The sequence below is a fragment of the Natator depressus genome, chromosome 5 (genome assembly GCF_965152275.1).
Source record: "Natator depressus isolate rNatDep1 chromosome 5, rNatDep2.hap1, whole genome shotgun sequence".
Classification (NCBI taxonomy): Eukaryota; Metazoa; Chordata; order Testudines; family Cheloniidae; genus Natator; species Natator depressus.
In genome coordinates this window covers 52,510,237-52,538,213 of record NC_134238.1, presented here as the reverse complement: position 1 = coordinate 52,538,213, position 27,977 = coordinate 52,510,237, and the positions used below count along the sequence as shown (strand labels likewise).

General features: G+C 42.1%; 1 protein-coding gene and 1 long non-coding RNA gene across 4 annotated transcripts in view; one reads left to right on the top strand and one right to left on the bottom strand.

Moving 5' to 3' along the window:
• HAPLN1 (hyaluronan and proteoglycan link protein 1) overlaps positions 1-27,977 on the top strand; it is a 90,597-nt gene that overhangs the window by 36,726 nt on the left and 25,894 nt on the right. For 2 of the 3 annotated variants that reach the window (XM_074952820.1, XM_074952817.1), the window contains exons 2-3: positions 11,844-11,967; positions 26,001-26,369. In XM_074952820.1, coding sequence (XP_074808921.1) covers positions 11,871-11,967; positions 26,001-26,369 — 466 coding nt within the window. In that variant the 5' untranslated portion in view covers positions 11,844-11,870. Of the gene's footprint in view, positions 1-11,127; positions 11,235-11,843; positions 11,968-26,000; positions 26,370-27,977 lie in introns of those variants that run through there. The other variant, XM_074952818.1, reaches the window with a different exon arrangement.
• On the bottom strand, positions 30-12,568 carry LOC141987463 (uncharacterized). Its single transcript, XR_012639533.1, has 3 exons — positions 12,441-12,568; positions 10,331-10,463; positions 30-127 (listed from the first exon to the last, which is right to left on the bottom strand). It is a non-coding gene; the product is annotated as an uncharacterized LOC141987463 (long non-coding RNA).

Below are 27,977 nucleotides of genomic sequence, written 5' to 3'. Positions count from 1 at the left end.
AAAGGAAGAGCTGCTTCCTCATCATATTTCCTGTCATACTCTTTTATCCTTTCTTCTTCTTTGTCCATCCTCCCCTTTATTCTCTGTCATGCCATTGGAAGACAAGGATATTCATACAACATGAACCCTAGGGAGACAAGATGAGAATGCTGTTACTTAATGACACAGGGAGAAATCATCAAGCTATACAGGAATTATTTCTTGATGAACACATAAAGCATGCCAAGGCTGTCAAATGAATGCTTCATTTTAATGAGAAACAGTGCCAGAATTATGACTTGTGCCTTTAAAAGTGTAATTGGTAATAATAGAGATGCTATACAAATGTAAGCCATTGACTATGGCAACACAATTCTTCTTTATTATTCCTCCTTCTCATCTAGTCCTTAATTTTAAATTTAAAATAAGTATTAAATGACTATTTATAAAGGCATCCCATGCCTTAAGGTTCCTCGGTGTCTGACAATATCATAACTAATATATACAAATAGTACAAACTATGGAAATGAAAGTACCCAGTTGAGGAAAAGTTACCAATGAAAATGCTTAGCACTTATATACTGCTTACTCTCTTCAAGGCTCTTTGCAATCATTCATGAATTAATCCTCACAATCCTCCTTCTCCTGTAGGTGAAAGTAATTTATTGTCAGCTCAAACTTTCAAATGTAGATGGGTAAATTCATATTTAGGTTCTTAACTGAGTAGCCTGAAGCTTGGAGGTGTTGGAAACCCCATAGTTCACACTGGATTTCAGTGGGTGCAGTGTGTACTCAGCACTTCTGGAAATTAGGCCCTTCTGCTAAGAACCTAAATGTAAATCTAAGTGCCTAATTTTAGGCACAAGGTTTTGAAACGTTCAGCCACATTGGCCAGACAAGAAATCTGGGACATAGAAATTAATGACAGGTTTCAGAGTAGCAGCCTTGTTAGTCTGTATCCGGAAAAAGAAAAGGAGTACTTGTGGCACCTTAGAGACTAACAAATTTATTAGAGCATAAGCTTTCGTGAGCTACAGCTCACTTCATCAGATGCATACCAATGAAGTGAGCTGTAGCTCACGAAAGCTTATGGTCTAATACATTTGTTAGTCTTTAAGGTGCCACAAGTACTCCTTTTCTTTTTTTAGAGATTAATGACAAATCCTGCATCTTGGAAGGGGGTTGGACTAGATGACCTTTGTGGTCCCTTCTTACCCTATGGTGCTACGAATCTAATATTATGAAACACAGATAACTAAAATTAGGCACCTCGGGAGGAGAGTTTGGAAGCTAGGCACTCAGCTCCCGTTGGCTTTCAGTGGGCACCGGACATCTAACTGTCTTTGTGACTTTGAAAATCTCCCCCTAAATCTATATCTAGGTGCCTAAATAAGTGGTCTGATTTTCAGTGTTGCTGAACACCCACAAATTCCATTGACTTCAGTAGTTGCTCAGCACCTTTTCAAATGAGGCCACTCATTCAGTTGCCTAAATATGTGTTTAGGTGTCGCACTTTTAGCACAAGTGCCAACATTTTTGCCTAAATGACTTGCCCAAAGATATTTATTTATTTTATTTTAATGTAAATATTAGTAAAAAGATACCTATCCAAGGCTCTTGGTGTCCAAATAGAGTAGCAATTAAATAGCAGCATAACCATATTCTGAATCAATCTTAGCACCAGGCTGAAAACACAAGAGTTCCTGGCTCCCTGTCATATTTGACCTTGCTCCTCTCAAATATATTAATAATACACAAATTACTGTTATATCATGTCATATTTGAAGGAGGATCACTTCTGAAGGCCCTGACTCCTTTCCTCTCAAAAATATAACACGAGTCTGTCATCGGTTCCAATTTGCTGAGGACAAGCACCCTAATGAGAGGTGAGACACCACACAATAACTTATACAGATTGAGCCAATATTGTTTAAGGTTAAGGCTTTATGTACTAAATATAGATCTTGAACTACAATGTTTAAATTACAGGCAGCCCCTATAGCAGGGATCGGCAACCTTTGGCCCACAGCCCGCCAGGGAAAGCTACTGGCGGGCCGGGACGGTTTGTTTACCTGCAGCGTCTGCAGCTTCGGCTGATCGCAGCTCCCAGTGGCCACGGTTCACCGTTCCAGGCCAATAGGGACTGCGGGAAGCGGTGTGGGCCAAAGGATGTGCTGGCTGCCCTTCCTGCAGCCCCCATTGGCCTGGCCTGGCAGGCTGCAGGCCAAAGGTTGCCAATCCCTTCCCTATAGCTTGCAGAGTATGATCCTCTTTGATTTTCATGCATGAAACCCTTGTATATTCATGGTGTACCATTTTGCATTAGCTGGAGTCTATGAGTTATTATTTTCCAGGATGGTCCCAAAATATTAGTAATCTGTCTTCAAGGTTGCGAATGCATGAATCATTGTTGTAAGGTCCACAATTGGAAGAAAAAAACCCAACAGCCTCCAGATAGGTCAGTGATTAAAAAATAAAAAGCCAGTTCTAATCTATGCTAAGTGTGGGCTTCCAGTTTCAGATGATGGTCAAATATGGGTCCCCGTGTGTTCAAGATAAAACTCATCTATCCTAAGTCACTGCAGAGACACTTGAGATATTTCCCTCACCCTGAAAGCAATTTATCTGCCTTCTTGCTGGAGGACCAATAGAGGTAAAGAGGGTTTCAGCTATCTCTGAGGAGTCATTCTGCATTTTCATTGAGCTATTCTGTCTATGGTTAGAGGAGTATTATGGCAACTTGTTATCCACAAATACTGGCAGTCTGGCACTTACATGTCCCACATCCTCACAAGTTTACAAATTATCTAAGACTAACGAAGTGGCAAGGGAGAAGCCAGTGGAAAACTTGTTTTGATTCAGAATGACCACATCATAGATTAGAGCATTTTTATATTCCTATTCTGTGGCTATGAGAGGCAAATCAATCATTCTTTTCCTTTGCCATAGCATCAGCAAAATCCCATCCCACCAACTGTTCAGAGTGGTGGACAGCCTGCTGATCCTGACCGGCCTGAACTCTGCTGCGCAGCGAGGTGTTCTCATGGCGAGGAATTTCTATGTCTATTTTTGATGCAACAAAGATTGGATCTAGGCTGACTTAGCGAGCAATTGAGAGGGCAGTATCAGGCAAGAAGTTAGAAATATACCAAATTCTCCGGCTGAGTTTCATTCAGTTTTGCTAAATGAGGTCTTAGACATGTTGGTGGAATTGTATCCTGTTACCTGAATACCCTTGCCCCAGTAAATGGTAAAGACCATGATGAGAAGGATTGTTAGCTTTATGAAGAGAGGGTGCCAGCTGCCCTTAAAGAGGAAGTATAGCTGCACAGGCTCTAGAAAAAAAACCTCTTGCTTAATATCTTTGACATTGACTGCCCAGTCTCTATCCTTCTATTTTTAGGGAAGGTTACTAAGGGTATGCCTACACTACGAAATTAGGTCAAATTTATAGAAGTCGATTTTTTAGAAAGCGATTTTATACAGTCGATTGTGTGTGCCCCCACTAAGCGCATTAAGTCTGCAGAATGTGTCCACAGTACTGAGGCTAGCGTCGACTTTCGGAGGTGGGGTTGGGGGAGGAGGGAAGCACCAGGTTGGATAGGGAAGGACAAGGCCACACTGCACTTCAAAACTTGTTGAATGCCAGCCTTCTGTTGCTTGGGCAGTCCTCTGGGGTGGAGGGGTTGGGTGCCCAGAGGGCCCCCCTCCCGCTTTCTTGGGCGTCTGGGTGAGGAGGCTATGGAACCTGGGGAGGAGGGCGGTTGATTACACAGGGGCTACAGTGGCAGTCTGTGCCTTTTCTGCACCTCAACCATACGCCGGAGCATATCAGTTTGATCCTCCAGTAGCCTCAGCATTGCATCCTGCCTCCTTTCATCACGCTGCTGCCACCTCTCCTGTTGCTCCAGCCATCTATCCTCTCACGCGTCCCTCCTGTCTTCGCGTTCATTTTGTGCTTTCCTGGACTCAGCCATTGTCTGCCTCCACGCATTCTGCTGGCTCTTTCAGTTTGGGTGGACTGCATGAGCTCAGAGAACATTTCATCACGAGTGCGGGTTTTTTCGCCTTCTTATCTGCGCTAGCCTTTGGGTTGGAGATGCTAGTCGCAGCGTTGAAACATTTGCAGCTGCGGGAGGAAGAAAAGGGAGATGAAAATTGAAAAAGACACATTGGCCATTTAAAAGGAGGGGCTGAGGTTTTCGGGTTAACATGCAGCACAAACCCAACTAAACCCCTCCCCCCCACACCCCCCCCAATTCTCTGGGATGATTGCTTCACACCTCCCCCCACCGTGTGGCTAACAGCAGGGATGAATTCTTTACAGCCCCAGGCAAATAGCCCAGCAGGAACGGCCACCTCTGATGTCCCCTTAATAAAATTCTCCTATTTCAACCAGGTTACCATGAATGATATTACTCTGCTGAGGATAACACAGAGAGATAAAGAACAGAGGTTGCTTGAATGCCAGCAAACAGTGGGACCACACGCTGCCATGCTTTCTTATGCAATGATTCCAGACTACATGCTACTGGCCTGGCGGGGTAAAGTGTCCTACCATGGAGGATGCAATAAGGCAGCCCTCCCCAGAAACCTTTTGCACAGGCTTTGGGAGTACCTCCAGGAGAGCTTCGCTGAGATGTGCCTGGAGGATTTCTGCTCCATCCCCAGACACGTTAACAGACTTTTCCAGTAGCTGTACTGGCCACGAACGTATCCCAAGTCTTCAGGGCAAATTAATGATTAAACACGCTTGCTTTTAAACTGTGTATTATATTTACAAAGGTACACTCACCAGAGGTGACTTCTCCACCTTGAAGGTCCGGGAGCCCAGGTTGGGAGGGTATTGGCTCCAGGGTGATAAACAGTTCCTGGCTGTCAGGGAGAACGGTTTCTCCGCTTGCCTGGTGTGCGCTATCATCAACCTCCCCCTCCTTATCAACTTCCTCTTCCCCAAAATCCTCATCCCTGTTGCGTGAGATTCCCTTGCAGGAGTCCACATACATGTGTGAGGTAGTTGTAGGGGCACCCCCTAGAATTGCAAGCAGCTCATCATAGAAGTGGCATGTCTGGGGCTCTGACCCCAAGCGGGTGTTTGCCTCTTTGGTTTTTTGGAGCTTAAGGAGCTTGCCTGAGCTCCTTAAGTTTCACGTGGCACTTCTGCAGGTCCCTGTTATAGCCTTTGTCCTTCATGCCCTTGGAGATTTTTTCAAATATTTTGGCATTTCGTCTTTTGGAATGGAGTTCTGATAGCATGGATTCATCTCTCCATACGGCAATCAGATCCAGTACCTCCTTTACGGTCCATGCAGGAGCTCTTTTGCGATTCTGGGACTCCGTGGTCACCTGTGCTGATGAGATCTGCACTCACCTGCAGCTTGCCATGGAGGCCAAACAGGAAATGAAATTCAAAAGTTTGCAGGGCTTTCCCTGTCTACCTGGCCAGTGCAGCCGAGTTGAGAATGCTGTCCAGAGCGGTCACAATGGAGCACTCCAGGATAGCTCCCGGAGGCCAATACCGTCGAATTGCGTCCACACTACCGCAAATTCGACCCGGCAATGTTGATTTCAGTGCTAATCCCCTCGTTGGGGAGGAGTACAGAAATTGATTTTAAGAGCCCATTAAGTCAACAATGGTGCAGGGTTAAATGGATCTAATGCTGCTGAATGCAACCTAAACTTGTAGTGTAGACCAGGGCTAAGAAGATGGTATCGGCACACCTCTAGCTGATCTTTATTTCATTATCAATTACCTACCAGTTTAGTTGTAGGCATGAGATGGTACTGCGGTGCTGTTGCTATCTGTAGCTGGCAATCATCTCCGAGAAATGTATGCATTTATTCTTATTAATAGGCATCTCTATGGCACTTATTACTATTTTACGATGAGGAAGCACAGACATAGAGAAGAGCACTGATGTGCCCAAGCTAACATAGGAAGTTTGTGACACAGTTGGGAATAGCACTGAGATCTGTCAGCTCTGAGCCTTGTCCTCTCCACTCACCAAAAGATCAATCTTCTTTTTCCCCTGAAGTAGCCACGTTGGTTTTATTGAATCTATCATCTGCATTTGATAGTATTGACCACTGGTTTTCCATATAGGGTCCCATCTTATCACCTTTCCTGTTCAATGTGTGTGTACAGCCACAAGGGACAATGTGAGATGTTTGGTCCTGCAGTATTAGCTATATAGCAGACACTCAGAACCATATGTGTATTTACTCAAACCTAGAAACTGTGGTCACTCTGCTTTCCTTGTGTCTGACAGAGGTGTGTAAACAGGTAGAAACAAACTGGCTTAGGTTCAAACCAGATAAGATGGAAGTGGCACTGAGCATGGTTTGTTGAAGATGCCTTCTACTGGAGGTATATAGCTGAGCTTTGCTAATCACTTGTGGTCTTGGGATCATTTTTGAGACATCATTGCTCTTAGAGTCTCCGGTAATAGCTTTGGCATGCAGTGCATTCTCCCGTTACAATGGGCCAGGAGGCTGCAGCCATGCCTGTCTGGTGCAGACCTTCCCACAGCAATCAGCACATTTGTAACCTCCAGGCAGGAATACTGCAGCTTGCTCTACTTGGGGGCTAAAGGACTCAGGAGTTAGAGCAGAATGCAATGGCTTGTATCTGTGAGCCACTATGAGTACATAACACCCATGCTCAGCATTCTGTCGACTTCCTATTTGCTTTCAGTCATAGTTTAAGGGGTGGTTATAATCTAGAAAGTCATAACTGCTACCTCAGGGATGCCTCTCTGTCCCATTTACCCAGGCTGCTGTTTCCTGGGATTAAACACTCCAGGGTGGCAATAGGGTGTTCTTAGACCTGCTGCCTTCAGTTGTCTGCCAGAACTCGAGTCTGTTGAGTTTGTTCAGAACAGTGAGACCAGTTTGCCTAGTTTAGCTCTTGAGTGATATTAAGGAATCATAAGGAATGGGGGGAATAGGTTAGTAAGCCTGGGTTCTGATACATTTTCTTATTAGCCGCTGTGCTTCAAAAATGTAAAGCCAAAAGGTGCCCCACTGGTGATAAACGTGTATGCAGGGGGTCAGTCGTGCACTCCCATACTAAAACCTACAGGAAAGGAAAACTGTGAGATTCCCCATATACAGGTTCCTAAAGATTATTCTTTGTGGAAGAAGCGGTAGGTCTAGACCCAAACCCTGGGGAATCCACATCAGGTCAGGACCATCCATTCAGAGACCTTGTGCTTCTGCATTAGATCCAGGAGCTTCAGCTTTCCTCCAGTTCCTCATAGTGCCGTTATCACAATTCCTTCTTCTGCCTCTGCCTCCTTCTGCCTCCCGCCTAGGCCCCAGGCACACACACATACACACGTAATGAAGTGGGAGTTCTGCTACTGTGAGGTTCCTATGGGATTCTGGGTGGTAATGAATGTCCTCCTTGCCAACCTCCCTACTCCTCTCCTTCCCCAGAGGAGCAGCCTCAGGCCTATAGAGATGGTTCCACAGGGTCTGAGGCAGTGGGGATCGTGCACCGATCCCCACCTGTCATCACACAAGTGAGGTGAGACACAAGCACAGAGGTTCCCCCCCATGTGCATACCTAGGGAAAAGATTTGCCATTTAAGCTATTCTACCTCCATTTTGCAGTCTAATACAGGCAGAGTGATAGAGCAGACACAGAATCACTGGTGTGATCATGAGAGATGGAGACAGAGAACTGCCTTGTAAAATGATTGTGTTCCAGGCGTCCTGCAATCACATGATAACTTTCTTCTCTCACTAAGGAAAAAATAATTTGGAATAGCACATCATAATCTCTTCAGAAAAAAATTAAACCTATGAAAATAACTAGTTAACATTGCACTTTATACATCACAATGTTTGAATACATCTTCAAACAATATTTCTTACATAAATGGTGGAATTGCTGAATAAAGGTCTGTTACTGATTTTTAGACTATGCTACCAAAAATACAATTAATAATGATAGTCGTAATCTAGATTAGTAATGGCCACTTAAATATAACAAAATGTACTCTGGTTGATGAACATCATGATTTCCTACTGCACCAAGGGGGAGCAAATTGAGACAATTTATAAACTGAACACAAAGTAAAGCCCGAAAAAGAGATTATGTAAACTAGAACAATCTAAACCAGTGCAAACTTCTTGAGCCCAGAAAACCATTATCATTTTTCCCCAACATTCACTGATTGCCATAGTTGTATTCATTTTAATATCAAAATATTCATACCTATCATCTCACCCCTGGAGTCTTCCTGGACTGCTGCAGAAGCAGAAACTGAGATGGTTTTTTTGTTTGTTTGTTTGTTTTTGAGGCTAGAGTGGAAGATGCAAATTGCTTTGGCTAATAGTTTCTAGAAAACCTACAAAACACTGAGTGTCAAATCACTGGCCATGATAAGGGGCGAGGTCAGAATGCACCTTGATTCCGAAATTCTCAATATCCACAACAGCACCTTGAAGGCCATTGTAGGCGGTGATAAACTAGAGAAGTCTTGAGGCAGCTCTAGTTTATGCTGAAGGTCGAACTGTTGCCTGGCAGCCCTAAGGATATAGCCACTTTTTTCCTGCTGCAACTTAGTCCTGCATTGATCACAGCTCAGCCAGACCCAAGATTAAGATGCTGCATGACTTTTTCAGGGGAGAAGGATGAATCTTTAGTGAAGGCATCTTAATATATTCTCCCCCAGGACCTATCTTAAAGTTCCCCTACGATCTGGTGTAATTCCGGTGCATTACAAAGGCAAAGTCAGCCTGGCAGGGATGGTAACCATAGCAGGAGATAAACTTGATCAGAAGCAGGAAAAGCACACACACAGATCCTAACTCTGTGTGTGTGTGTGTGTGTGTGTGTGTGTGTGCGCGCGCGCACATGCGTGCATGCGCACACAGGCATGTATACTGACCATTTGTTGGCTAGCCCCTCTAAACATAATCATTTGGGAAAACCTTTTTAATGACTTATTGTAAATTATTTCCATTAAGAAAGCTGATACAGCACTGCCATCCTCAACATATAAAAAATCATGAGATAGAGCTTCCAAAAAATCAAGAGATTAATATAAAATACACAAGGGTTTTTGGTTTTGTTTGTTTGTTTTAAAATCACATTTTGGGCCTAGTGTGTGATTTCTGCATTTTGAACTCTTAAATCTAAAGATCTGGACACCCATTCGTGTGCACATGTTTCAGTATGCAAACTGAACCTGAAATAAACACAACAATATGGGGGGGAACTTCCCCACCCATCGTGCTTTACTTCCTCGGGTGGTTCTGGGATCATCACATTGCCCCAAGTCTTATTACACCATAATGAAGCTGGAGAAGGGTAAGAGCATGCAGCTGTCTGCAAGTAGGACAGCAGCTTCTAGTGGCCAGCAGTAGGGACTGCAGGCAGTTCACTTCTAATTCCTGAGTTACCTCCTCGCCTGCAGTTTCTCACGTGGTTATGAGAAAAATTTCAGCACCTTCAGTAATCTCATGAGTTTGCAGCTCTGTTGTAGAAGTTAACTATACATTCAGTCAGACTGTGTATCAGAGGGAAAAAGATGCTCCTTACCACTGAGATATGCAGGCTAGCCTTGCACTCTGCCACTAGGATCGGTTGTGCAAAGCCTGCCTGACCAAAAAAATTATGGAGAAGAGTCATGAAAAAGAAAAAAAAGTATGACTGTGGTATGCAACCTGATGGGAGATTAAGAGGGAGAATTTGAGAAGTGATTCATGTTACTGGACATCTAGGCCCTGATATTTCTGATTCTTTGCTCCTGCACCAAGCACATCAATGGCAATGGGAGCCATATTTGTGCTCCTGATAGCAGCTGGTTCAGGAGTGTGACTGGTTCTCAGCATACATTAGATTAGCCTCAGCGTTTCTCTAATTTATGTTCTGGTTGCAACCGCCCCTTATGGGCCATTTCCCAGCTCGGAATAGCTGGCAGCATTATTTTGTGCAGGTGGGGGGAGACTGGCTCTCAAAATCCTGGCCTAGTCCACAAGCATGCAATTTTGCATGACTGGTACTTTCTGCTTAAGAAAAGCTCATAGTGGGTTAGCTGACATGTCTTGGTAGAGCTATTGTGGTAAACTTGTACAATGCCTGCTGACAGAATGGGCCAGTTTCACCCTAGTACGTATTAGAGGGAATGTTATTAGTACATTGGGAGTCATTAATTGACAGGGCAGGTGGCATGACATTGCTGTCTGTCTTTCCCTATTGGTTTCACCAGAGAAAAGCATCTTTAAAAATTCAGCCAGGAAACATAGGACCCACTCCAGCAGAGGCTATCCAAGAGATCACTGAACCAATGCATCAAACATTGTTAAAGAAAGCAAAAATCAAACTTTAAAGTCAACTCACTCTAGAATCCATGATAACACTAAGATTCATCAATGTCAGAGGTAAGGGTCCATGGACAGTTGGACCCCTGTTTGTTGACATTCTGCCCTTGTTCTTGTCCCCAGCATTCTGCAGCAGTGCTGACGTGAAAGTTCTGTTATAGGGGGAAAATAGCCACACAATTGCTCAATTTGTGCTTGTTAGCATATGACGAGACATAGGCTCAAATCACATTTGGATCTGGATTCGAAGCACCTTTGTGTTCATGAGTAATTTGTTTAAATCCAGGGGCTAGTGTATTTTAGGGATAGAGACTGTTTGCAAAGTTCAGATTTTGATCTGGGTTCTGACTGTGAGCACCCCCCTAAATTTGGTGGTGTTTGGATCTGGATATCAGGTCAGACTCATGTCTAGCTCTGATATAATCAAACAAGAAAATAAAATGTGTTTTTGCTATTAGTAAGCTATATTCAGTAAGAATATACTAAGTATGTCATAAGTAGTTGTGATTCATAACATTCTCATTATTTGAAATTTATTAAAAAAAATCCTAGTCTCTTGAAAGGTGAAGTTTGAGAATATGTTCCTTTATTTAGAGAATCCAGTGTTATAATAGTGATTGCTATGAAAAGTACATAAGCTTAAACCTTCTGCAAAAGACCTCTGGTATTTTATGCCCTGTTATCTATTTCAGGTCTTCATTTGCCTAATTATTACTCTGAGGCTGGCAGAGATTTTCCCTGCAGCGCTCAGCTCTGCTGACTGCAGAGACCCTACCTGGCACACTAAGTTAGTGCGTCAGCATTCTAGGTAGAAATGAATGAAAAATCAATCAGGGCAACTGCAGTGGTAGCGTATACAACTCTAACCTACTTTGTGCATGGTTCCCAACATTTCACTGTATACTTAGGCACTCTTTAAAATGGTAAGTGGATCTGAAATAAAATATACCTTTTCTGATCTGTCTGACAAATATTCTGTCATCTTTTCTGTTTGGATCAAGTAAACTTAACACCCAGTTTGCTAAGCTAACTTGCAGCCTGGACTAAAATGCCAAAAGCCATGAAAATACCATTTACTTGCTGAGGATTCATTTGTATTTATTTGTATTATACAGTGTATGGTTATAGATTAGATCATTGTTACTTGCATTAATAGACCAATATGAAGTAATTTGGGAAAACCAAAAGTACACTAAAACATTTTTAGAAGCACAGTTATTGCTTATCTTTGGTCTTCCAAGTAGTTTATTTTGTGTATGTTTGTGTACTTGTATGTATTCATATTTGCACTTCTGCACAGATAGAGTTAAATATTCTTTGATTTCTCGTTTCATTTAACGGGATATAGGTAACTCTAATGAGAAAAGCTTCAGTCTTCATGTCTAAAATACTGGCTACTGTAACTTTTTCAGCAGAGAGGGTTAAATATTTTATAGACCCAGTATCCCATGATCAGGCTGTAACAAGTTGTGCAGTGCAACCCTAAAGATTTCCAAAATTCACAAGCCTTTTTGTGTGTGATGCTCTCACAGTGAAGAAGAGTCTTTTGGCTATAAAAAATGAAGAGTCTGCTTTTCCTGGTGCTGATTTCTATCTGCTGGGCTGAACATACTGGCAACTACGCTCTGGAGCGCGACAGAATTATTCACATCCAAGGTAAGGAAATACAGATGAATGCAACAGAAATTACCAATACATTCATATTCCTCAGAGAGATGATGTTGGGCTTATTGTTCCTTAATTTTCAGTACTGCTGCACTGACAATTTTTTTTTTACACTGTTACTATTGAGCCCTTTTTCTTCTGTTCTATTGCATTATTAAACTCTGAAAGAAATTTGGAAAATGAAAGTTGTGTTGCTTACTTTTAACAACAGTTAGTCAATAATTGCAATAATTTGTGAGTAAAAGTCAGCATATTTAAAAAAAAATAGAATGCAGTCTAAAGTAATCAGCAACTGCAGCAGATTTAAATACCTTTACTTTATTGTGGCATAAATATGATTTAAAGCAGGCTCATACCAAATCTTCACATCACAGATTATGATAATGGCTGATTATTATTGAGAAAGGCAGGCAGTGAAATGAAATCAGAATCAGGCAACACAAACATCAGAAAAAGTAGCTTACCCCAAAATAAATATGTCCTTCCACATAGCTCTAATTAATGTGTAGAGTTATACTGCCCCTGTGCATAATCTTGTTGGGTTCATTCGAATCCTAAAGCTTAGAGCTGTATCAGGATTTGAGGCTGCAGCATAATGCAGCTGTTTTTTCAGTCCCAGCTTCATCTGTTGAGGGTCATCCTGTATGAGGAAAGCCAGGGCATTTATGCCATAAGGACAGGCAGAGATTTGCCTTCCCTCATGTATATGTTTACTAGCACTGGCTGAGATAATAGCTCTAACATATAAATTTTGCAGAATTAAGAAAGGTGGTGTTTTACTGCTCTGTGTATATGTGAGGGAGAGAGAGAGAAAAAAAAAAGTTTGGTGCCTTTTTCTTGATACTCATCAAATTATGTTATTTGAGCTTCCTTATAAAAGTGAAATATCAAGCTAGGGCTTGATACCGAGAGGTGCAGAGCACTTACAAATCCCTGGAAAGTCATTGGGAGTTGCAAGTGCTCTGCACTTGTTAGGACCAGGCCCTTATATCTTCAAGGTCAAATAAGAATCACTGAGAGCTGGTTTCACTATAAAGAAATTCATGCTATGAAGGTCAAAGAAATATGCAAATCAAACTGAAGACATAATGGTACTGTGAGACAGTGAGCATTCATTCCCAAAAGTGAATTTTATATTTGACATTGGTGTCTAATTAATGTATAAGTCTTCCTTTCTCATCATAACACTTCATTGCTTCATAGCACTGTACTTCTTTATTTTTTGGAAGATCACCCTTACTCCTGAAGCAAACATTTAAACAAAGCCAAAGGCAGCTGTGCCTAAATTTCACCTCTTAAAATTGCTTATTCACCTACTAGTTTGAGTTTATTTTTCAAGCTGCACAATTCACTTATTGTCAGTATCCCTGCATACAATCAATTCAGTCTATAAAAGGGTATAGCAGAATAGTTCAAAGCTGGCAAAACATCTGCTAAACCTCTTCCCCACCCACAAAATCTGAGCTCTTCTGCTCTCAACTCACCTCCTTAGAATAAAGCCTGAGTAATTATTATAGTCCATCTTTACTATGAGCCCTGAAGGTCAGCTGATTCCGGCTTTCTAAGACCATGTGGGAGAGTGAATTTCACAGTTGAGGGTCATCCATTGAAAATGCCCTAATCCCGCTTGCGGATATACACAACATCAAGGGACTTTATTTAGCTATTGCACATCATCTGAACTGAACAGCCAGTATAGAGCACAGAGAAGGTGGGTGAGATAATATATTTTATTGAGCCAATTTCTGTTGGTGAGAGAGAAAACTACACTGCACAGTATAGAGGCAGTTCTGCCTGTCTAACTGGTCCTGCATGTGGAACTGGTAGCATTTCTAAGAATGTATCATGGAGGTCCTGGACTGCAGTCTCTTACCTAAGAGCATAAATTTGGCCTCCATGACTTCTCTCCTACCTGTCCCTGTGTCATTGGCACTTGCATGTACCACAATCTCTGGCTTCTTCCCAGGACTGCATATAAGTCTATCTTGAGAGGTCCTCAAGCGTCGCACCTGGCAGACAATTCACCATGAGGTTCTCCTGGTCATCACAAACCCAACTATCTATATTTCTAATAATTGAATCCTCCATTACTATTACCTTCATGTAATTACTGTCATGTAATCAAGAAGATAATTACTATTACCTTCTTCCTAATAACTGGATATATGTCTATGTGTATTAGTGTGCCTTATACTAGTATAGCTTATTCTCCTATGGGTTTGTTTACACACAAAAACTGTACTGCTATTAACTATACTGGAATAAAGATAATGGAAATATAGGAGAATGCGCTAAACTGGCATAGTCACATTTATACTGGTATACCTGTGTCCGCACTAGGGATTATACCAATTGAATGTTCTTGGGGGGAAAAAAATCACATCTCTAACCAGCATAGTTAAATTGGTATAAAACTGTGTGTAGACTAGGCCTACATTTACAGAAACAAGCTATAGCAGTATAAGCACCCATATACTGGTGTAACAGTCTCCACACTGGGAGGACTGTACAGGTTTAACTGTACTGGCATAGTTAAAGGAGTATAATTTTTGTGCAAAGACAAACTCTTAGGGACTCTGAGAAACTGCAAATAAGGAAAAGTATGATTTCCCCCAACACTCACTTTTGGGTATCTTTTGAACCCATTCAAAGTGCCACTTGCTATGTAATAATTCAAAGACTCAGGATATCTATTAGAGAGAAGAAATACTCCTCCTCTAAGTAGCAACTCTGCAGTAAACAAAGTTGACTCAGCTAAAGCACTAACTGCCAACTTAATTCCTTGAGGGTGGTAGGAAGCTTTAACATATGCATCCAATTTGTCCAAGATTTAAAAAACAAACAAGAAAGCCCAGGGAAGAGAATGCATGGGACTTGTTTGGCTAGACCCACGCTGTAGCTTTTTCTCAAACGGTTGTGATTTAAAGTTAATGTTAAGCATAATTTCTCTACCCTTTATATAAAGAGTAAACCCTCTACATGTACAGTAGCAAGTTTTCTGTTGTGTACACCACAGTGTAAGCAGCAAACTTGCAAATTTGATATCTTTGGAAAAAGAAAGACATATTAATCAACCAAGAACAGGCAAAATTTCCATGTATGGAGAGGTCCTCTGCACTCAGAGCTCCCCCTTCCTCACAATAAGTGCTCATCTAGTGAGGGGCTGCTGGCAGCCAGAGCCGCAATACAAGGTATCTGATACCAGCCACTTTCCGAATTAGCATACTGACCTGGAGTGTTTTGCTCTTTTGTCTGGGAGGAAGTGGGGGGGAGAAGAACCCTGATTCTACAGTGGTCTTTATGGCCCCAATATAGCCTCTTTGCAGCAAATCTCTCAGGCCTATCTCTGCCCTCTCATGGCCAACTGTTTCCCAGCAGTCCTTACTCAGACAAAAAAAATCTCAACACAGATCAATAGCAAGAAGAATATCTCTATTAATCCTTCTAGGCTCCTGCCTCATTTTTCTTGGGTTTGCTGCATTTAATTGAACTGAATACTTATCTGCTTTCTCTTCATAATATTACCAAAAAAGTGTAAAATCATCTAAATTAGAGGCAATCTGGTGCAAACTAATAGTTCACTACTTGAAACTTGAATACAAGTCATCACTTAAGGGCCATCTGATCTTAGACCCCTAGTGGGTATTTATCCAGATAACCGATCCATCACCTAATTTGGCCAAGTTGTCAGTCTATGCTCAAGGGCAGCACAAGATAGTGGAATCTTTCCTTGAGAAGTGTTGATGAGCCATTAACCGCTGTCTGGCTACTCCACTGTTGTACCTGAAAAGCTGGTTGTGTGTGTTCCCAACCTAACAACATATTTCAGTAACACACACATAAGCAAAACTTCATAACTTCACATATAATGATAGCACATAAAATTCAATAGGATATTAATGTTCAACAGATCAAGACTTTTAAAATGATACCTCACAAGGCATACTTTGTACAAAACATATTCTAATTATCTGATAGTGGTGAATATGGGCATTCCAGGGTGCTACTCTGAGGTACAGAGTGACATAGCATTGTTGATTGGTAAAGTTTTATGTGAACTTTCAACCTAGATTTATCTGGCATCTCTATGACTAGATGATGAGACACTATGCATCAGAGGCTTATATCTGGCATTAATACTTATAAAAATAATGTGTGGAAAATAATTTTTCCTGACAAATTTCAATCTGGAAGAATACAACTTTGACATTTATGCATTTTTCTCTCTCTTGATACAAATGAAGTATAGTTGGTGTTTCAGCCAAATAAGAGCAAAAATGCTTGTGTTGGCCTGACAACAAATGTTGAGAGGTTTTTCACCAAAAAAACAAAACAAAACAAAAACACAGGGGAAAAAAAAAGTTTCCATGCATAATTCTTCCTGGTTTGTGTTAAAAATGTGTCACTACCACAGATTCTTCACTTCAGATACTCAAATGTAGTCTTATTAGTATCAATATTCCCTAGCTATAATGGCTGATTAGTGTTACCTTTGTAATGGCTACTGAATCCTTAAATAAAGGCAATATGGCCCACTTTGTTGCCCTATCTGAGGAGCGAGTGATCGTATTTTAAGACTAAGGTTAAGCTCAAATTATATAACAGAATAGCAAGGCTCTTCAAAGCAGGAATCAAATCAAGCTAATAACTCCATGCATGTTTTACCAGTGGGAGCAAAATAGTACCCGTCAGCTGAAACTATAGATCATGTAGGCAGTACAGAGAAGCTACCTGACAAAACACACTCAGTGTAGCTGAAGGAAAAATTCTTAAAATTGTGGTTTTCTTCCACTATTCACATATTTTGTAGCTGGACTGTAAGTTCTTCCCTTCAACTCTGGCCTGTGCTTATTTATCATGTTGAGTGGCATTACAAACATTACATTCTGAATAATTTTTGATGGATAAAATCTGACAAAGACCATTCTACAAGGGCCACAGATAGCAGCATGAATGGTGTCTACACACTGCCCAGACTCTTGCTTCCTGCCCTGCAATATTCTCATAATTTCCCAAAGCAGATATGCCATTAGTCATAATGGGCTAAATTCTGTTCTCGTGTGCAGAAGCCAGTGAGAACCACTGAAAGCTATTAGTGTGGATTGAGGGCAGAATTTGAGCTAATATAGTCAATAAACCAGCAGGTGCAACTAAACTGAGAGATCAAGCAGTGTGTTAATAAATCAGTCTGCTAGTCATCTACATGGGAATCCACTGAAGTCAATGGGGGAGGTGTATGCATAGTGATAGCAATGATGGGAACAAGAGTGCTACTTGTATGGCAGAGACAAGGTGGGTGAGCTAATATATTTTATCTGTTGCTGAAAGAGGCACCTTTTGAGTTACACAGCGCTATTCTTCAGGTCAGACAAGGGAAACAGTGAGGCAAGACACAGGAGAAGTGGGTAAGGGTATTTGCACACCAGAGCAGGAGGTGTAATTTCTTATCTAGGGTTTCAGATGGGCTCATAGGAAGCGCAACTAGCCCATCCTGCTGCTAGCACCGCCACTGCTACACTTCTATTTTTAACCTGCTAGCTCAATCAGAGCTATCACTTGTAAGTCTATCCAAGCTGGCAATTACACCTCCAGCTCTAGTTTAGAGGTACCATAATCCAACTGAACAAATTAATTTCTTTAACAAGTTGAGATACTGCAACCTACTCTTTTGATAGAAAGGAATTTCTTCTTTTAAATATTCTTCTCACAGGAGCTAATTTGAGAAGGCTCCAGTAAGTCGTTCTGCAAATTTTACGAATTTTAGTGCAGTGAGAGTCTCCTTCTGGGTCATTCTAAAATGAAGGAAATGGTGATTTATTCCCATGCCTATTTCTGTTATCTGATGTATTGAACTTCTAGAATAAACTGCTGCTTACCTTATGAGGCAAAATGTTTTATCCCTTTGGCATGGCCAGTGCCTGGAATTACTCCATTGAAAAATCTGGCCAGCGAATTTCTTTCAACCTACTTCTGATCATATAGCGGAGGATAAGAGTAATTGCCAGGATATGAACTTTATCTTTGTTATCAGATCTCTCTGCAAGTCACAAGGAATGTCTAGAGGTTATCCAGCCCCTTCATCCCTGTTACCCCTTTGTAGAGGGCTCAGGTGCCCATGTGTATGGCTTATTTAATCTCAAAAGGAGATAAATAGTCGCAGCTCAAACAACCATTGAGCTAGATGTCATTTAAAGCAGCATGAATTTGGGTTTATGGTTGGACATGTGATGTAACAGTTATAAATTCTTTAATGGATGCCTCTGCTGCCACCCAGCTTTTCCCTTTTTTAGTTTAATTGTTTAGTCTTGAGAAAAGAAGACGGAGGGGAGACCTTAGAACAGTCTTCAGATATGTCAAAGGCAGTCATAAAGAGGATGCTGATCAATTGTTCTTCATGTCCACTGATGGTAGGAGAAGTAGTAATGGGCTTAATCTGCAGCAAGGGTTATTTAGGTTAGACATTAGGAAAAACATTCTAACTATAAGGGTAGTTAAGATTTTAAGAACAAGTTAGACAAACAGCTGTTAGGGATCATCTAGGTAAACTTGGTCTTGCCTCAGTGTGCGGGGCTGACCAAGGTGAACTCTCAAGGACGCATCCAGCCCTATAGGTCTATTATTTTCCCTCATGTGCTGGTCAGCCTGAATACACTCAATTCATACACTCTCTGTCTCTTCCCTACTCAGCACACCACCTGGATCCGTTTTGTGGTTTTCCTCTGAACTCTCTGGGATTTTTCCACATCCTTGTTGAAGTGTGGACTCGAGCTGGGTGAATAATTGATCTTTCAGTTTGCTGGCTGTTCTGAAATATGGGGGAGGATATGGGGGGATTGCTTTGGGTTGGCCCAAAACAGAATATTTTCAATTTTTTCAGTGAACCAAAAACAAAATGTTTCATTGTTGAGGCTCTTTACCCTTTAAAAAAAAATAAAATTTGAGTCAATTTGTAAACAAAAAGTCTCTTTGAACAGAATAATCAAAACATTTCATTCTGAACTTTTTATTTATTTATTTGTTTTCAGATTTCTTTTGTAATGTATGTTTTTGACTGAAACAATTCAGTAAATTTGACATAAGTTTGCAAAACATTTTGGTTGACCTGATTTTTTTTTTATGGCAAAAAATAGAGTTTTGGCAAAAAAAATATCATCCAGCTCAAATGCAGACACCTGAACTGGACACAATATTCGAGTGAGACTATGTGGATGAGGTAATACGCTGAAGAAGAGCTCTGTGGCTCTCGAAAGCTTGTCTCTTTCACCAACAGAAGTTGGTCCAATAAAAGATATTACCTCACCTACCGTGTCTGTCTCATATTCTGGGATTAAAATGGCTACAACAATTCCACAAATAATAATCTAGTAGCTCTTTTAACAATGCTGTGTACTGGGACAAGATCACTTCTGTAAGGTGAAAAATTAAAATAACTTTTATTTTTCTTATTTGGGTAGGAAAGTTATGAAGAACAACATGCTCCAATGTCTTCAATGTCATATTCTTATCTTTTCCAAACATGGGTTTTCAGGAGACTTTCCTTGCTCAAAGTTTAGCAGGCTTTGTGAGCACTTTCACTTGTTGCATTTTGAGGGATGATTTTTCAGTTCAGACTTAGCGCTTAGCTCTTCTCCAACACTTCCCTACTTCTGCTTGATTTTCCTCTTTTTATACACTCAAGGATTTCATTAGCCCTTGTAGCCACAGCGTTTTATTGAGAGGTCATGCTGAGGTGGTTATAACTGATGATTCTATCCTTCTCTGCTTTCTAAGACCGAGTCTTCCATCCTATAGGTAAAGCCTGCATTCTTTGTTCCTAGATGTATTACCTTCCATAACTTCCGCTGGCAGGGCTCCAGGCTGAAGCATCCTATCCAGGTGTATATTGGTGATGGATATATTGCCTGCCTTCCTCCAGAGCTCGATTCTCTAGTGCAATAGGTTTTGGTGGCACAGGAAGTAGTGATTTCTGATTCATTCTGCTGAATCTAACCCAGAACAATAAAAACTCTGCAACTAGACAAAGGAAAATAAACATAACAACATACAAATGTGATGACCACCATCTTGGCTGACACAGTGGGAATTGAATTGTGGACCTCCAGATTTAAAGGCTGAGCTGCTACACCTTGAGCTAAAGCTGGGTTTTAATGCAGTCAGGTGCTCTGTGAGTCAGGTGGGGGCGGGGAAGGGTCACAACCAGGGCCGGGTCCAAGCACCAGCTTTCCAAGCAGATGCTTGGGGCGGCATTTAGAATGGGGCTGTTGCGGCGGTGGCAATTCGGCGGTGACTGCTTGGGGTGGCAAAATTGGTAGAGCCGCCCCTGGTCGCAACATACAGTCACCAGAAGGTTACCCAATATTGCCAGCTCCAAAAGTTCAAAAATCATGAGTCAGACCCCAAAAAATCATGAGCGTTTTGTTGGATTTTTTTGTTTATTTCTTTTTTTAAAAAAGATAATCTTGTGTTTTTGGTTTTTCTTTTGATTTGTGAACTCCCTCCTGCCCAATCTGTGTGTGTATGAGAGAGAGACAATTAGTGTTGCTAATTCCCTCTGATTTACTGAGTAAGGTGATTTTGGCCCCGGCCGTAGGAGCTCTCACTGGCTGCCTGATGGTACAGAGCTTCTAGCTGTCCTCAAAATTCAACACTTTAATTCATTTAACTTGTGCCCTCCCTAGCCACACATCTGCCTGTTTCTGAGCCCAGCAATTCATTGTGCACCCCCTGCAGACTGCACAGCCATTCCTCCCCGATAAGCCCCACATCTGTCTTTCCCACAACCCAGCTCTGCTTCTCCAGCAGGTATTGGGGCTTGTCACCCTCCTCTCCCAGGCCTGCGCAGGCGGAGCTAATGTGGAGTTCAGTTCTCTCCTTTCCCAGGCTTAAGAGAGAGGCAGAGTAGCTCCAGGGATTCTCCTCCTGCCTGCCCCTTTTTCTCTTGCCTGGCCTGGTGTTGCCAAGATGGACACAGGAGCAGGGGAAAGAGCAGCCCACAAACAGATGCATTTTTCACAGGGGAGTAGGGGGAGGAGTGAGCAGAATCACCTGAGTTGATGGGCTCTTTCTGCTCCCTCCTCACCTCCTGTGAGAATGGTGTCGTCTGCTCTCTCTACCCATCCTCTATCCAAAAAACTTCTCTATCCTGAGGGGAGGGGGAAGGAATTCTGCCTTCCTCCTGCAGCAGCCCTGATTGGTGGTGGGAGTGGGGAAGAGCAACCAATCAGAGGGGGGGTTCCCGCAGGTAGAATAAGAGGGATGGAACGTCTCTCATTATAATGAGACTGGTTACAACTCAGCTCAACCTACGTTAGTCAGGAGGAAATTGAAAGAGCTGCCAACACTGATTACATAGGCATTCTGCACATACAATAGTAATTTTTTTTTTTTTTGCACATTCCCTCCTGACTAAAAACGAAAGTATTTGGGATGCCGTATATCTTACTCTTAAATCTGTCTCTAGTAAGTTGCTGTATGAGTTTGTCTCTGTGATTATACCTTCTGAATGTGAATAGATATGCAAATTATGTTATGATAAAAGGCAGCATTTCCTGATGTGTTTACATGTCTTTTCCTAAGTTTCATGTACCCCAACATGTAGTGCATACGGGAGTCAAGCGTATGCTGCCCATTACTGGGGAATGAATGTATCATTTACCCAACAGATTTTTTTCAAACGATCAAAAGCCTAGAGCTGCTTCCAAAAATATTGACATTATTGTGTGGCTCCTGCAGTCACTGCAATGGCGGCACAAAATGAGTGCTTGCACTGCACACATTGACAACTGGATGGATAAGGTGTGGACCACAGTATAATGTTTTTCATTCAGAACTTATCTTGTCTGATCCTTTTTTCACCCACTCACTCACTCACTCCCTCCCTCTGGGGGGGATGGATAGCTCAGTGGTTTGAGCATTGGCCTGCTAAACACAGGGTTGGGAGTTCAATCCTTGAGGGGGACATTTAGGGATCTGGGGCAAAAATTGGGGATTGGTCCTGCTTTGAGCAGAAGGGGTTGGACTAGATGATCTCCTGAGGTCCCTTCCAACCCTGGTATTCTATGATCCTAGGGCAGGGGTAGTCAATAGGCAGACCATGGGCTGAATCTGGACCGCCAGATGATTTTGAACAGACCCCCAAATCTTTTTATTTACATGTTATATTATTATTATTATATTTATTATTATTTTCTTTGGAGTCTTGACTATACCTTGACCAAGAAATTTTGACTTTGACAAAAAATAATTGACTACCCCTATTCTAGGACATCCACCTTTACCCCGTTCCCAGGGCGCAAGGCGTAACCCTCTTAATTTAGGAACCCACTCGTACCCAATTCCTGGGGCTCAGGGCATAACCTTCTGCGGGTTTGCGGGGTATTTTATCAGTGAAAGAACCTTACACAGTAATATCCTAAACCTCTATTTATTAACAATCACCAAAACAGAATGCACACACTAAGCATACAAGGCTCACCACTCCCAATAAGGCAGATGAACTTTTCCTGGTGGCCAGTTAGGTTCAGGTCATCTGGGACTCCAGCGTTTGTATGATATAGTTGGTAGAGTGTTGAGGTCTGGTAGCTCTGATCTTGGGCTGTGTCCTGGAGTTGGTTCCAAAGAACCTCCTTTTGGAGCCCAGTTTATATAATGAACCTTAAGTCCTGCTTAGCTACACCGTAACCCATCATTTTACTAAAGTATTACAAAATAATTCTTTGGTCAATTCTAACATATTGCAAAACAATTATTTAACCATACCCCATCACCTTAGTTGATTTAAATCTTGCAAAATTAGTTATTTAACAGACAGAAACAAACAAAGAACCAGGCAGAACCCATACAGATAAACAATAGAGAAGTAGGGATCATAAAGGCAAAATGATAAAGTAGAGATTTCACAAACACAACAGATGATAAGTGATTCCTTGCCAGACAGAATGCTATCAGACAAAGGGTTTTTTTAAAAAAACATCTTAAGATCTGTTTCCTTATCTAGTGGTGGTGGGTACTATTAGTTCAGGAGCGCCTTCTTAAAAGCCTGATATTTCATTGTTCTAATGCACTTTAGATGGAATGTGAGGATGTGACTTTCTGCTTCTTGGCTCATGGCTGCTGCTGTGGCTGCAGCAAAAGGCCTCATACTTGCAGTTCCATAGTCTTTTCTCCTGCTTCTCAAAGTCCCATCTTACTCCTTTCTTCCTCCAGGGCTTCTTTGCCTATCTGGACTGCATGCCTTTTGTGCATTCAGTCATAGTAATTGTGTTTACACTTTTTCATGTGTCTCTAGGCTTTTGGTCCTAAGGGCTTGATCCAAAGCCCACTGAAGTGAATAGAAAACTGCCATTGACTTCAATGGGCTTTGGATCTGTGCAATTAACTTAGGCAGTGTGTGAACCACCCATTCAGGGAGGATAGCCCCCGGCCACGCCCTTTCTGCCCGAGGTCACTCCCCTCCCCTGCCAGAGCCCCGAGCTCCCCTCCGCAGCCTCCAGTGCCCCCAGCCCTGGAGTGCCAGGCAGGCGGCACGACCCTTAGCACCCGCAGCCACAGAGCGCTGGGCTGCACGAGCACCAGCCCCAGCTGCCCTGAGTCCCAGGCCACCGGCCAGCCTGCCCTAGTCCCAACCACAGCCTAGGCCCAGGGGAAGAGTGGGAAGCAGGACAGGGGCCTCGGAATGGAGCATAGGCAGCCCACACCTTGCTGTTTGGGGAGGCTCAGCATCACCTGGTCTGTGATACTCACCGCCCGTGGCCATTAACTTCAATGGGAGCAAAATTAGACCCTATATTTGGGATGCACATTTCTAGGCAGTTCAGTTCAGTACAGACCACATTTGTGGAATTACAAAGTCTTTTTTCTTGTCCTATTTGTACAGTGGGTTATTAATTTTCTTGTAATAAGTGGATCTTCGGTGATTCCTTACTTAGTATTAGTCAGTGTCTTTAATGATAAAAGACAACAGAATCTGGAGCTATTTCCAGAAGGGCTGAGCGTACTACATCCATTTTGGCAAGCTACGCATGGAGCAGAGGTGGGGGTGGGGGAGGTGCGCTGCGAAGGGAATTAATCTATCTACTGGGCAGCTGGGCTGCTGCGCTGATTGCCACCTCAAATCTTGTGCTTTCTGGGGTTAGACTAAGGCAGGGATCGGCAACCTTTGGCATGTGGCCCATCAGGGAAATCCACTGGCGGGCTGGGATGGTTTGTTTACCTGCAGCGTCCGCATGATTGGCCGATTGCAGCTCCCACTGGCCATGGTTCGCCGTTCCAGGCCAATGGGGACTGCAGGAAGCAGCAGCCAGCACATCCCTTGGCCCGCACCACTTCCCGCAGCCCCCATTGGCCTGGAACGGCGATCCATGGCCAGTGGGAGCTGCGATTGGCCAATCATGCGGACGCTGCAGGTAAACAAACCATCCCAGCCCGCCAGTGGATTTCCCTGATGGGCCACATGCCAAAGGTTGCCGATCCCTGTCCTAAGGCAACACAGTCTATTGAATGATGTATGTTTGACACAGAGAAGCTCCAGAGCACACGAGATTTGAAGAGAACAATTGATTCAGCTGACTGTACTAAACATGATGATCTGTCAGAGTACCAGGAATAGCGGCCTGCTGAAGGCAAAATGGAGCCTGGAGCAGGGAATCTGGGGTAGAGGGGAAAAGGAGGAGTTGATGACGTGTGCATGCGTACATGAAGGGAAGGGGAGGGGGGATTTCATTGGCTTGAAAGAAGGCTGGTGATAGCATAAAGAAAGGCATTTGAAGAGGAGTTGACAAAAGTTTTAGATAAATTTGGATAAGCTTCCAAACACTAGGGAACCTCAGTCAACTGAATTTAACCCTAGCTCCAGGGCTACAATAAAATATGAGGAGAAAATTGGACATCCTTTCATGTACTGGTGCCTGCTGTATTATTATTTTAAAAAATGCTCATCAGTAATACAGTTTGGGCCAAAACAAGCCTCAAATGAATAATCTTATTCCACCCTGTCAAAAATCTTCACTGACTGCAAGGTCGTGGTGCCATCAAAGTAGTATGTGAATCAAGGGTCAGATTGTGGAGTTCTTCCTCACACTCATTGAGCGCTCTTATCCACGTGTAGGCCCCGTTGCTTTTAGTGGGACTATTCACATGAGTACCAGTATGAATAAGGGTTCCATAATCTGGACCCCAAAGGACCACACATTTTAAGAGAATGATCCATTGTGAGTGACCACACTTGTGCATGACGGATTTTTGATGGAAGGGCATTGAGTGTTCTCAAAAACCATTGTTGTGTACAGGGTTACATTGAGCAAAGACATAAGGTTGTGATTTGTACAATGTAAAGGATCTCTGACTCTTTGGAGTCATGGGAGATTAACTCTGTGCTGACCACTGATGACAAGTCTTTTGTCCTTTGCCTTCCTGAACACATGCTGGTTCCTTTCTTTATTCAAGGGAAAGTAATCTGCCCCACTCCTATACTTGTCATAAATTACTTCCTGCAGGGTGGCAGCTCAGCTGTGCGGATTGGCTCCTTAATCCTCCCTCCTGCCTGCCCACTCCCTGACCACCAGTGTTGGAAGGAGAGTAGTGAGACCACAAACTGCTCTACCTTTTGAATTGTTACCTGTTACAATGTAGCCTTGTACCCCATCCTTCATGCATTCGCTGGGTCACAGTCTGGCCCTTTGTAAGTAGATGAAATCAATAATTTACTTACTAATGTTAATTTATCAATTATGTATTAGTAGCCTATTCATCAATGAAGCAAGGACTACATTAGAGGTACCTTCTCATTTCAAATTGTAGAGATTTATTATCAAGGATAAAACTAGTATAGTAAGCCTGGTACTAAATACCTGCAGTATAGTACAACACAGCTGTAGGAGAGTGATCATGCAGAACTATTGTATCAAATAGCTAACGTTTACTACTGCACAGATCATGTATCCCATTTTGTAAAAGCTAGAATGCAGACTAATGGTTCTTTTTATTTATTTGTTTGTTTTGTTTTCTTTTTTTTCAAATTCTATTAGAAAATGGACCCCGTCTACTTGTGGAAGCAGAACAAACGAAAGTCTTCTCACACAGGGGTGGCAATATCACATTACCGTGTAAATTTTACCGTGACCATACATCAGCCGGCTCAGGAACCCACAAGATCCGTGTCAAGTGGACCAAACTCACCTCAGATTACCTCAAGGAAGTGGACGTCTTTGTCGCAATGGGACTCCACCAGAAGAGTTATGGAAACTACCAGGGCAGGGTGTTTCTGAAAAAAGGCAGTGAAAATGATGCTTCTCTTGTAATCACAGATATAACACTGGAGGATTATGGGAGATATAAATGTGAGGTGATTGAAGGATTAGAGGATGACACAGCAGTGGTATCTCTGGATTTACAAGGTAGGAGGCATTTGCATTACAGATTTGTGGGGCATTAACAAGCACATTCTTTTCCAAGTAAATATGGAAGAACATAATGGTAACTGTAATGGCAATGTGGAAAAGAGATTTTATACTTACCCTATTTAGCAGTTACATTTATTATTCTAGTGTATATTGTAATCAGTTTTTCAATATGAACTACTGTCTACCCTAATGACAGATTTCAGAGTAGCAGCCGTGTTAGTCTGTGTCCACAAAAAGAAAAGGAGGACTTGTGGCACTTTAGAGACTAACAAATTTATTTGAGCATAAGCTTTCGTGAGCTACAACTCACTCCGATGTTAGTCTCTAAGGTGCCACAAGTACTCCTTTTCTGTCTACCCTAATGATATGCTTATGATCATTGGAAATCTATTCAGGAAGTGATGGTTATGGTTATTATAAAATTTCAGTACGGATATTCACATTGAATAATAGTCAATCAAAAAAGTGGATTGATCACACAGGGTCATATTCTGCCACACATACTCACATTGATTAGTACCATTAAACGCTGATTTCTCTGGGGCTATTGAGGAGTAAGGTATTACACGTGACTGGGGGTGGCAGAATTGGTTTGCTAGCTATTACCTGCTTCTTTTGCATATTGGTTGCTCTAATAGCTAATGTACAGTGTATTCTGAAGTAGATTCTTCTCTTAAAACCATTTATTAAGAAAAAAAGAGAGAATGTTTGTTCCTAGCCTGCAGCATATCAAGCCATGATTGTTTTAAGATCTAAACACATAAACTCCATCCCCATCCCCTTACCCACCACTACTAAATTTAAAGCTGTGTTCCTGTGTCAGTAAAAGCAGGGGCTTCATTTAAAAATTAAGAACTGCTCTGTACTTTCCAGGGAACCCTGTTTAGGAAAAAGCACAGGTCATACTGTATTTTTTGTAGTTCAATTCATTTTAACCCTTTTCCTTTGCATAGGCCCTTATGTCTTCTTTAACTTATGATTTCTGGCCACATATATTCATGCTAACATGAAATGTAGAATTAATTCCAGAATACCAAAACTTCAAACTCTCAGGAGCTTTCAATGAATAAAATTTGAATGGCTCTTGCACAGAATTCTGCAAATTGTGCTTATCTTCAAATGGTAATGTTGCGGGAACAGGACACAGTATGTCAGCTACAACCATTTGGTTTCATACTTATTTTATTAAGTTCTTCTGAGTTACTGAGCCGTGCCTGCAATGTGGGATGGCCAGAGTTCTTTAGGGACAGAAGAAACAGCTGTCAGATTGCTAACACCACCATATCAGACCAAATCATATCATGAGTGATAGAAGCATTACGGGAAGTGTCTGGAGTGCATTGTACTCTGGGAGTCTTGGGCTACTAGACTGTGATAGCCATCATAAATTAGACCAGCCTTGTTTATGTGAGGATGGGGCCAAGTTAGCCCCCAGCGCATCCCCGTATCAGAGGAAGCAGAAGGTGACTAAGATCTGTGCTTGAAACTCCTTAAATTTGGGCCTATGACTTTACAGACAGCATTATGAATTACTACCATAGACACAGGGTAAAGTCATGTTTTATAAGGCTTTCTGCCATTCACTTAACCAAAAGGACATGA